General features: G+C 42.5%; 1 protein-coding gene across 4 annotated transcripts in view; it reads right to left on the bottom strand.

Annotated features, from left to right (window-relative positions):
• Nucleotides 1-4,627: 4,627 nt before the first annotated feature.
• ANKRD42 (ankyrin repeat domain 42) overlaps nucleotides 4,628-12,201 on the bottom strand; it is a 70,433-nt gene continuing 62,859 nt past the window's right edge. For all 4 annotated transcript variants that reach the window (XM_070076221.1, XM_070076210.1, XM_070076214.1 and 1 more), the window contains 2 exons: nucleotides 5,283-5,362; nucleotides 4,628-4,859 (listed from right to left, as the gene is read on the bottom strand). In XM_070076221.1, coding sequence (XP_069932322.1) covers nucleotides 4,721-4,859; nucleotides 5,283-5,362 — 219 coding nt within the window. In that variant the 3' untranslated portion in view covers nucleotides 4,628-4,720. The remainder of the gene's footprint in view (nucleotides 4,860-5,282; nucleotides 5,363-12,201) is intronic.

Raw genomic sequence — 12,201 nt, 5'->3', positions numbered from 1 at the left:
CTTCCAGGCCAGCTCTCTGCTGTGGCCAGGGAGTGCAGTGGAGGATGGCCCAAGTGCTTGGGCCCTGCACCCCATGGGAGACCAGGATAAGTACTTGGCTCCTGCCATTGGATCAGCGCGGTGCGCCGGCTGCGGCGGCCATTGGAGGGTGAACCAACGGCAAAGGAAGACCTTTCTCTCTGTCTCTCTCTCTCACTGTCCACTCTGCCTGTCAAAAAAAAAAAAAAGAAAAATCATATTCTCCAGCATTTCAACATTTTTATCAGTAAGCATATTATTTAGGCTAAATATCAGTCTAATTCATCCTTCATCTCAATTATGTTTACAACCCAGATGGAAAAGGAGGGGCCCTATTTATGAGACCTGCTTATGACAAAGATGCACAGTACTAGCCTATCACCACTAAAATAGATCTGTGTTCATTCTTACTGTAGAGATTAGCAAGTGAAGTGCTTTGTATCCAATAATGAGAGAGTAGGAGTGTCAAACACACCATACCCCATCCCCATTACTTCTAGATCCTATATCCTTTCCATTGAGGCTTCACTTTAGTGGCAGTTTTGGAGATCTGAGAGATTTTTGGTTAGAGAATGAAATACCTAAAATAAACAAAAATGAGTGGATTCTGTTCCCATATACCTCAGAACTACACCTATATTCCAGCACTTGTGCTCCACAATAAAACAGCTGTTGTATATGAGGGTACTTCTAAAAGTTCGTGGGAGAAATAGAATTAAAAGTGGTTTATTGGGGCCAGTGCTGTGGCATAGTGGGAAAAGTAGCTGCCTGCAGTGCCAGCATCTCATATGGGCATGGATTTGATTCCCGGCTGCTACACTTCTGATCCAGCTCTGTTGTGGCCTGGGAAAGCAGTAGAAGATGGCCCGAGTCTGTTGGCCCCTGCACCAACGTGGGAGACCCAGAAGAAGCTCCTGGCTTCAGATCGGTGGAGCTCCAGCCACTGCGGCCAACCAGGGAGTGAACCAGCGGATGGAAGACCTCTCTCTCTCTCTCTCTCTCTCTCTCTCTCTCTCTCTCTCTGTGTGTGTGTGTGTGTGTGTGTGTGTAACTCTTTCAAATAAATAAATCTTAAAAAAAAAATGGTTTATCTTGGGGCTGGTGCTGTGGCACAGCAGGTTAAAGCCACCATCTATAGTGCCAACTTCCCATATGAGCACCAGTTCATGTCCCCACTGCTCTGCTTCTGATTCACCTCTCTGCCAATGGGCCTGGGAAAACAGCAGAATATGGCCTAAGCGCTTGCGTCCCTGTACTACATGGGAGGCCTGGCCCAGTCCTGGTTTAGGGAGTGGCCATTTAGCGAGTGAACCAGCAAATGGAAGACCTCTAAGTTAAAAAAAAAAAAAAAAAAGAAGAAAAGAATTTATTTTAATGCATAAAAATTTGAAATCCATAGTTTTTTCATAATATGCATATATATATATATGAGTATCAGTAGTATGGGAAAGTTTCATTTATACTGAGTTTCAGAGAATGCTATACTTTCTTGGGCATTTTCAGAGTAGTGAAAAGCCTCCTAAAGAATTAGCTGTTGTCACCTTGTTTGGCCGTAAAGCAGATCCTAACCTGCCTATTCATACTGCTTTGGTGACAGAATAGACCAGTTAAGAGTCAATAAGAAGCCTTCAAGGTTTATAATGCCTATTTTGTCAAACTTTAGGTATGTAACATGCTTTGTAGGAAAGGCTATGGTCACCCTCTGAAACATTGTCAATTTGAAAAATAAGAGCTGCCGTGATATGATACCAAATATGCTTAATGTATATTATCTAATTTTTGATTACCACCTAAGATAGGGGTTGGTGTCCTCATTTTATAGCTAAAACAACAAGCTTAGAGAAGACAGAAGGTAAAGATTACTCAACACAGACCTAAATCTCCAAATCTCCCATTCTTACTATGCTAGTATTCTCCAACTTGAGTTCTAAATAGATGGATAATCTACTGAGTTATATGAACAAAATAACTTTTATCTCCTCTTATTATCTTTCCATTCATGTTTCATTAACATGACAATAATACATAAATGTGACTTATAAATAAGTATAATTTAGGAATTGTATAACAATTTTAATTTAGCTGCCATAATAAGACCCAGAATAGTGGCTTATAAATGGGTTTATTTTTTAGTTCAATATAAGCATTCTAAGGGTTAAAATGTTAGCTCCATGGGCTGGGGCCCTGGCTTCTTATCTTACTGCTTTACCATCCCTAGTGTTGTCCTCATTCACAAGTTACAATGACTTATCACAACCACATTCCAGAATAAAGGGGCAAGAGGAAGCAAGCCCTTTTCCTTTGGGGTATGACCCTCAGGTTTTACAGGCTGTTTTTGCTCATATCCTAATGTCTGCAACAATGGTATCCTGGCTGTGAAGGAAGTTGGTCCCTATCCTAAATGCCACAAGCCCAGGAAAATCCTGTTAGCTTAAAAGAGAATAGACAAGGACAACGGGAACAAACCTTGCCACAGGATGTGTATTTTTGTTACAGAACTGTTCTGCCTCACTTGTACAGGGAGAGACTATAGACATGGACTTGAAAATAACTGAAGCAAAGGTAATAAACTATTCCCAGAGTTGGGATTAATTTTAAGGGCACCAGGTTAGAGGAGGAAAGGCTGTGTATAGTCCCAGAAGATGAGTTCCCATGGGTTTGGGATTCCAGAAGTGGTTATGATGCCAAGCCTAGAATCCCAAATGTATGTTTTGTGAAACTGGACAGAACAACCAACCTCCATCTATAAAATACACCTACTTCATATGGCTGTTGTGAGGAATAAGAGATAAGAGACTTGTTTGGCACAGATCTCAATAAAGTGCCATTAAATGCTGATAACTGTTACTGTAGATTGAAGGTCTGGAAACCACAGAGAAACTAATGAATGAAAATAAAGAGTCATTTAAAAAAAATTTTTTTTTATTTTTTTTTTATTTTTGATAGGCAGAGTGGACAGTGAGAGAGACAGACAGAGAGAGAAAGGTGTTCCTTTGCCGTTGGTTCACCCTCCAATGGCCGCCGCTGCAGCCGGCGCACCGCGCTGATCCGATGGCAGGAGCCAGGAGCCAGGTGCTTTTCCTGGTCTCCCATGGGGTGCAGGGCCCAAGCACCTGGGCCATCCTCCACTGCACTCCCTGGCCATAGCAGAGAGCTGGCCTGGAAGAAGGGCAACCGGGACAGAATCCGGCGCCCCGACCGGGACTAGAACCCGGTGTGCCGGCGCCGCAAGGTGGAGGATTAGCCTAGTGAGCCAAGGCGCCGGCTTAAAAATGTTTTTAACACTTATTACAAACCCTTGACCAGTCACACTGGTCAAACTGAGTCAAACTGGTCTCAGCGATGCTGACAGAGTGGATAGTGAGAGAGACAGACAGAAAGGTTTTCCTTTTTGCCATTGGTTCACCCTCCAAAGGCCGCCACGGCTGGCGCACTGCGCTGATCTGAAGGCAGGAGCCAGGTGCTTCTGGTCTCCCATGGGGTGCAGGGCCCAAGCAGTTGGGCCATCCTCCACTGTCTTCCCGGGCCACAGCAGAGAGCTGGCCTGGAAGAGGGGCAACCTGGAAAGAATCCGGCGCCCCGACCGGGACTAGAACCCACCACAGCTGGTGCGCTGTGGCCGGCGCACTGCGCTGATCCGAAGCCAGGAGCCAGGTGCTTCTCCTGGTCTCCCATGGGGTGCAGGGCCCAAGCAGTTGGGCCATCCTCCACTGCCTTCCCGGGCCACAGCAGAGAGCTGGCCTGGAAGAGGGGCAACCGGGACAGAATCCGGCACCCCGACTGGGACTAGAACCCGGTGTGCCGGTGCCGCTAGGTGGAGGATTAGCCTATTTAGCTGCGGCGCCGGCCCCAAATGGCCTTTAGCATCCATGTAAGATCCAGAAGATGTGCACTCTGATGTGAAGGCTGCTGCCAGTGAAGCCCAAATCTAGCAATCAGATCTTTAGTGGGAGGCAGGATCTAAATAACTGCTCCAGGATAGTCACAGATCTTTGCTAGTTGACAGAAGAAAGAGGAAGAGATGGAAGGAAAAATGAAGGCACTGAAGTCAGAACTGAACTGTAATGCTGTATTTTTTGATCAGTGAAATACATCTTGAAGGGTCAAAAGTGAAGAAAGAAAAATAAACCCATGTGTTTCTTATTCTGACCACTCTGTTGCTTCTCTACATTTCTTTTTTTTTTTTTTAAGAAAGCCTGCAAGATAGAACAAAGGTTGAATTCTGAAGCAGATTACATGAGTTTTCTTAGCAAGCAGATTTTATGTTTTTCTCTTTTTACAAGAGATTTTATTTTATGTGAAACTTTCCCAAGTGAGATATTTGGTGGTTACTATACTGTTGTTCTTTTCTAAAACTTACTGATCTTATGTTGCATTGTCTCCTAAGTCTGGATGTTCTTTTAAAAAGTCATTTGAAAAATTAAACTTTAAAAATAATTAATGAATTTTTGTTTAGATTTAATTATTGAACCCAGGTATTCCAGGGTGGGATGCAGGCATCTTAACCTCTAGGCTAACACCCACTCCTAAACCAAGTGAAAAAACCATATCCATACTAGTAGTAAATGGAACTCTCTAGAAAGTGAAAGAAGTATTATTCTACTGTGGATCCATAACAGAATTTTTTATTTATTTATTTATTTTTGGACAGGCAGAGTGGACAGAGAGAGAGAAAGGTCTTCCTTTTCCGTTGGTTCACCCCTCAATGGCCGCTGTGGCTGGCGCACTGCGCTGATCCAAAGCCAGGAGCCAGGTGCTTCTCCTGGTGTCCCATGCAGGCGCAGGGCCCAAGGACTTGGGCCATCCTCCACTGCCTGCCCGGGCCACAGCAGAGAGCTGGCCTGGAAGAGGAGCAACTGGAACAGAATCCGGCGCCCTGACCGGGACTAGAACCCAGGGTGCCAGCACCACAGGCGGAGGATTAGCCTGTTGAGCCGCGGCACCGGCCCATAACAGAATGTATAATGTCTAGATTTCTTTGGATCCTTAGATTGTACCACCTTATATTTTAAAGGCTATGTGAAGCTTTAAATTACTTATAAATTTCTTGACAGCCTTATATAAATACTTTGGGAGAGGGTATACAACCTAGTCTGTAATTTTTAAAATTCCTCTGACATTATAGAATATGTTCTGCCTTCAAAATTGGAATATTGCATATCTGAATGAGTGAGAAGAGTTTATATAATTTACCTTTATATCAGTTTTTTTAAACTAAAGAGAAAAAAATCAAGTTTATTTAAAGTGATTTCACTAATCAGTACCTTCTCACAAACATTCCCCCAGAAGACACCTTTTTTTTCACTCGCCTTTTCTCTTTGCTTGACTCACAGGAGTCATCTTCCTAAAAAACAAAAGAAAATAGATTCAAAAATTTCATCAACATTTTCATTTTTCTGCATTGTCTCTGCACAAAAGAAAAAAAAATAACCATGCCAGTATTTTCAGTTCTCATTTCACGTGGATGAATTCTCAAAACCGCAGCTCTGATCTTACATAGGTGAGTTCTCAAATCTGAAGTACCTATGCTTCATATTACTCTGAATCACAAACCTGGGACAGCACCTTGAGAAATCATGCATTTCTATTGGTACCTAACATATCACTACAACCCTATTTGTAGCTAATATTATCCCTAAAACACCTTGTTAACTCTGCTTCTATCTTAGGATAACATTTTGCAATGCATCACTAACTGAAATGCTAAAAATGTTAGGATCATCTTCTGGATTCTCTGCCTGCACCACAGTGCTAGGAATCACATTTCTTGGCCTCTCTATCCCCTCTTTTGTTTCACACATCCCTTTGTTGCTCTTGTATCATTTTCCACTTTGCACCTGGGTCAGCAGCAGCACCACCACCACCACCACACAGACACAAAGTTTCTGAATATTTCTCATTCTTGGTTTTCTCATGTCCCAGCACAGAAAATCAATAAATGCTATGTATGAGAAGGAGCAACGCAGGGGGACTGAAACACAGTAGATGTTTACTAGATGTTAATCATCTTTGAATAATTCTTTCAAAAATGCTATGGAAGCAGATGTTTGGCCTAACGGTTGTCAGCACATCAGAGTGCCTTGGTTCAACTCCCAGTTCAGTTAGCTTAACCATGCAGTCGTCTGTACACCATTAACCATTCCCACCTAGAAAAACAGAACCACGCATCTGTCCCCTTCCCTTCCCTCAGCTGCAAATCAAAAGGTTTTTAAGAGAAAGTTTGGAAAATAAATTTCTTTGAAAGTACGGTAAGAAAGCAAAGGAGCGGGGGAGTAGTAGTTTCAATGGCAGTTAACAAGTGGTATTAAATCTTGGGGCTAGATATGTTGAAATTATAGCTGTACATCTAATAAGCTGCATGTAACTTTTAGATATTACTGTATCTGATAGACTTGGCTTCTTCATTTGTAAAATGAAGATGGCATCTGCTGAAAATGTTGACATTAAGCCCAGCTTACACTAAGTATTCAATACCTGTTGAAGATAACCATATTATTAGGTGAGTTAAATGATCTCATGAAACACTTTTGGTACTGCGAGTAAATGTAGCAGCCAAGTAAGCTCTAACACAAAGGATGAGATGCCCTCAAAGCAGTATAAAGTGTCTGTGGAAAGAGAGATCATATATGTCAGAGTAAGTAGGAATCATCCAAGATTTCAAGAGGCTGAGTTTATAGCATTCAAGATATATGGACAAAATGAACAGAGGTTTGGTTGTAGGAAAATGTGGATTAAGCTAAGAAAAGATAGGCTACATGTAAGAGAATATAGTTAAAAATAAGGCTGATGAAGTAGGTTAAGACTGAATGTCAAAATCAGAATGGAGATTTGGGGACAAGATAATCAGAAATTATCAGCTAGGCCCATAGCTAAGTATCTTAGGTACGGCCACACATCTGGAAATAGCAGATTTATTTGTTTTTTATTCAAGCAGTTTGAGAAGCTAAAGGATAGGCCCACTCCAGGCCTGAGAAGAATGGGAATGCAGACTATTCAGAGAGGAGGCATCTCAGGGCCAGCACTGTGGTGTAATGGGTTAAGCCACTGCCTGCAAGGCTGGTGTCCCACACGGGCACCAGTTTGAGACCTGTCTGCTCCACTCCCAATCCAGCTCCCTGCTAATGCTCCTGGGAAATCAGCAGGAGATGACTCAAGTGCTTGGGCCCCTGCATCCATGTGGGACACCTGGAAGAAGCGCTGAACTCCTGGCTTTGGCCTGGCACAGCCCTGTCCATTGCAGCCACCTGGGGAGTGAAACAATGGGTGGAAGCTTCCTCTCTCTGTCTCTCTCTCTCCCCCTCTATTTTCAGAACAAGAAGTGACAAAAATCAAGCTGACTACAGTGAGTCAAATGGATTTGCATAGGGAAGGACCTAATACAGAAATTCTTTCACATTAGGTAAGACAGAAAGATATAAAAACCTAAACCAAGGCAGTAGTGAAAGTAAAGAGTGTGCTCCTGTCTATGGGATAGGCCCACTGTTTGTGGGTGTTAAAGAAGAAAACAAAGCTAGGCATGACTAAGAATCTAAGACTGAGTAGCTGAGAAAATGATAAGGCGTTATTTCAGTACAGGAAGCTGGAGGAAAGGGGGCTCTCGTCTTGATGTTGATTAATTTGTACATCTTTTAATTAGTTGCCAGCAGGAATTCCATGTGGAAATGTCCAGCTAGCAGTGAAAAATACAGGTGGGGAACCTAAAGTATGGATTTGAAAGTCATTGACACAAAGTATCAGAAATATGATCTGGAGGCAGAGGTTGAGTTTGTTCCTGCTTCATATGAGCTGTGTGCTCTTAACAAGACACACAGCTTCCCTGAGTCTCAACTTCCTCATATATTTCATAGGGATCCAACAAAAAATACCAGTTCTGCCTCTTCATAGTGTAAATACAGACTAAGATGGAATATCTGAGAAGGCACCATAAGAAGAAAAACTAACCTGAATCTCTATACTGTGTCACAATGAGCTGTCCACAGGGCCACATCATGGTCATTTTCATTCACAGATGAGACTGAGTCAAAGTTCCCAGTATACTTTCTGCCTACTTCTCTCTGAGACTAAATGGCTTGAAATACAAATACTACTTGGAATTTCTTGCTGTCACTTTTACTCCATTTTCTATACACCACCTGCTTTTACTTTTAAAAACAAATCTGTTGGGCCGGCACCGCGGCTCAATAGGCTAATCCTCCACCTAGCGGCGCCAGCACACAGGGTTCTAGTCCCAGTCAGGGCGCCAGATTCTGTCCCAGTTGCCCCTCTTCCAGGCCAGCTCTCTGCTGTGGCCTGGGAAAGCAGTGGAAGATGGTCCAAGGCCTTGGGCCCCTGCACTCACATGGGAGACCCGGAGGAAGCTCCTGGCTCTGGCTTCGGATTGACGCAGCTCTGGCCGTTGCGGCCATTTGGGGAGTGAACCAACGGAGGGAGGACCTCTCTCTGTCTCTTCCTCTCACTGTCTGTAACTCTATCTCTCAAATAAATGGATAAAATCTTAAGTAAATAAATAAATAAATAAACAAGTAAATAAATAAATAAATTCATAATTCCTGTTATGAAAAGAGCCAAGGTTCAAAAGACCAGAGATTGAATATTGCTTCTAGCATTACTAACTGAATGAATTTAGAAAAGTCACTCAACCTCTCAGCCTGTTTCCTCATCCATTAAATGGGAGCAGATCCAATGACATACAATAAGATAACAAGTGAAAGAACTCTGTAAAGGTAAATGAGTGTTATACAAAGTTTGGCTTTTACTCATCAGTAAAATGAGCAAAGGGATACTATAACAACTTCTATGCTGGCTCTTTTCCTTCTTTTGGCTTTAAGGAGGATCTGAAGCTTTCTAAAATAGATTCCATTAAAGCACTTCATTTTGGTTACTTAAAATAGCAGAAAATGCATGGTATCCAGCTGACTCAGAATTCTTACTGATTACTTTGTTTATAAAAAAATTTTTTTCTGGGGATTGGTGGTGGGGTTGAACAGATTAAGTTTCAGTTCGAGATACCTGTATCCCATATCAGAGTACCTAATTCAGGTCCTGACTACCATGCTTCTGATCCAGCTTCCTGCTAATGTACTTGGGAGGCAGCAGATGATAGCCCAGGTACTTGGGTTACTGCCATCCATGTGGGAGACCCAGATGGAATTCCTGGCTCCTAGCTTTAGCCTGGCCTAATCCTGGCTATTGTGAGAATTTGGGAATGGATCAGCAGATGGAAAATCTCTCTCACACACACACATACACAAACACTTGCTCACTCTTGCTTCATCTCTCTACCTTTCAAATAAATAAGTCAATCTTTGAAACAAAAAAAAAGTTTTTTTCCTGAGGCCAGAGTTGTGGAGAAGCAGGTAAAGCTGCCAACTGCAATGCTGGCATCCCATATGGGTACTGGTTCAGGTCCCAGCTGCTCCACTTCCTATCCAGCTCCCTGCTAATGTGTCTGGGAAAGCAGTGGAGGATGGCCCAAGTATTTGGGCCCCAGTGCCCACATGCTAGATCCAGAAGAAGCTCCTGGCTCTTGGTTTCAATCTGGCCCAGCCATAGTCATTGCAGCCATCTGAGGAGTGAACCAGCGTATAGAGAATCTCTATCTCTCCCTCTCTCTCTAACTATGCTTTTAAAATAAATAAAATAGGTGGCGGAGCCAAGATGGTGGAATAGTGAGGGCGCACACTGATAGTCCGGGAATAGATAGTTTAATAAAAGTGGAGTTACTGTAGTCTCAGGAAAAGGCTCGGGAAAAAATTGCAGAGGAAACTCTTCCGGATCTAGTGGATGTGACACAGAGGACCTACGGGGAGAGCAAGGTCACCCACCGCGTGGAAGCCCAGCTGCAGAGTCTGCATGCCAGCGCTGGAAGGGGAGGTGAGACAAAAACCTTGGTAACCCGAGACATTGGCGGGGAAAGGCAGAAAGAGCCTAGAGGGAACGAGGCTTGAAGCCCTGCTGGGGAAAGTTCACCAGGCTGACTGGAGGAGAGAAAAAAAACAAATAAATAAGTGGAACCAGCACGGACACTAGCCTCTCTTTCCACTCACCTTACAAAGCCGAGCAAGACAAAGAGCAGGCGCCATTTTGGACATATGTAAAGTGGTGCCTGCCATCAGCCAAGCAGAAAAACCTGACTCTAGTGGGGAGAAATAACAGGAGGTTAGGACCTAGTGAAAGTGTGCAGCTAACAAACTAAGACTGTGAAAATCTGAGGGGGGGGGGGCGCGAGAGAACTCACCGAGTACACAAATTCGGTAACCTTGGCAACCCGGTGAGAGATTGCGGAGAAATTTGAGACCAAACTGAGGGCTTCATAAACTTTGTATGGTCCCAGGGGTAGAGTAGACGAATACCCACAGGGGCCAGATTTCATACATCAACTACCCTCAACTCCACTCAGCTGTGTGGAATTACTTCCCAACTGAGTCAAAAAAAGAGAGAGAGCAAGTGAGCGAGAGAACAATCTGGGTGAGTGACCTTTGGCACACCCTTAACCCTGAAGAACCCAAATAGAGCTCTCTGGCCACTCCCATCACAGCCTCTAAGGATCCATCAAAAGCAGACAGTCCACTTAATCTACTGTCATGGTATAACGAGAAAAATCACCACAGCGAAGAAACCAAAGAATATCTCCACAATGCCAAACAACAAACGCAGAAACCAAGGTAACAAGAACAAGGAAGAAACTATGATGCCCCCAAATGAAAAAGACACCCCAATTCAAGATTATGAAGATGATGACATAGAAGAAATGCAAGAAATGGATCTCAAAAAATTGATAAGAACATTAAGAAGTTCTCAAAAACAAATTCTTGAACTACAGAAATCCTTAATGGACAGGATAGAAAATCTCTCTCATGAAAATGAAATATTAAGGAGGAATCAAAATGAAATGCAGAAACTAGTAGAACAGGAAACTGTGATAGTGACAAGAAATCATAACGAAATGAAGAATTCAATAGATTAAATGACAAACACATCAGAGAGCCTTAAAAACAGAATGGGTGAAGCAGAAGAGAGAATATCAGACTTAGAAGACAGAGAACAGGAAAGTATACAGTCAAACCAAAGAAAAGAAGAGGAAATTAGAAATCTAAAAAATATTGTCAGGAATCTACAGGATACTATAAAAAAAACCAACATTCGGGTTCTAGGAGTTCCTGAAGGCATGGAGAGAGAGAACGGATTAGAAGACCTTTTTAGTGAGATACTAGCAGAAAATTTCCCAGGTTTGGAGAAGGACAGAGACATCCTAGTACAGGAAGCTCATGGAATGCCTAATAAACATGACCAAAAGAGATCCTCACCACAACACATTGTAATTAAACTCACCACAGTGAAACATAAAGAAAAGATCCTAAAATGTGCAAGAGAGAAACATCAGATTACTCTCAGAGGATCTCCAATTAGACTCACAGCTCACTTCTCATCAGAAACCCTACAAGCTAAGAGGGAATGGCAAGACATAGCCCAGGTACTAAGAGAGAAAAACTGCCAGCCCAGAATATTATATCCTGCAAAGCTCTCATTTGTGAATGAAGGTGAAATAAAGACCTTTCATAGCAAACAGAAATTGAAAGAATTTGTGGCCACTCGTCCGGCCCTGCAAAAAATGCTTAAAGATGTGCTACAAAGAAACACAGAAACACAGCCACCAATATGAAAGAAGGTAAAGGAAGAAAACCTATGAGTAAAAGATCATAGGAAGCTCAAAGCATATACTAGAAAATATCTTTGGGAAAATGGCAGGGCAAAGCCACTACTTACCAATAGTCACATTGAACGTTAATGGACTCAACTCTAGTTAAAAGGCACAGACTGGCTAAATGGATTAAGGAAGAAAACCCATCTATTTGCTGCTTACAAGAAACACCTCTTTCCAACAAAGATGCATGCAGACTGAAAGTGAAAGGATGGAAAAAGATATTCCATGCCAAAAGAAATGAAAAAAAAAAAAGCAGGTGTAGCCATATTAATATCAGACAAAATAAACTTTAACACAAAAACTGTTAAGAGAGACAAAGAGGGACACCATATAATGATTAAGGGTTCAATTCAACAGGAAGATGTAACTATTATAAATGTATATGCACCTAATTACAGGGAACCAGTTTATTTAAAAGTTATGTTAAGGGACTTAAAGGGAGACTTAGATTCCAATACAATAGTACTGGGGGACTTCAA

This window comes from Oryctolagus cuniculus, chromosome 1 (assembly GCF_964237555.1).
Source record: "Oryctolagus cuniculus chromosome 1, mOryCun1.1, whole genome shotgun sequence".
Classification (NCBI taxonomy): Eukaryota; Metazoa; Chordata; class Mammalia; order Lagomorpha; family Leporidae; genus Oryctolagus; species Oryctolagus cuniculus.
This window is presented reverse-complemented; position numbering and strand designations above follow the sequence as displayed.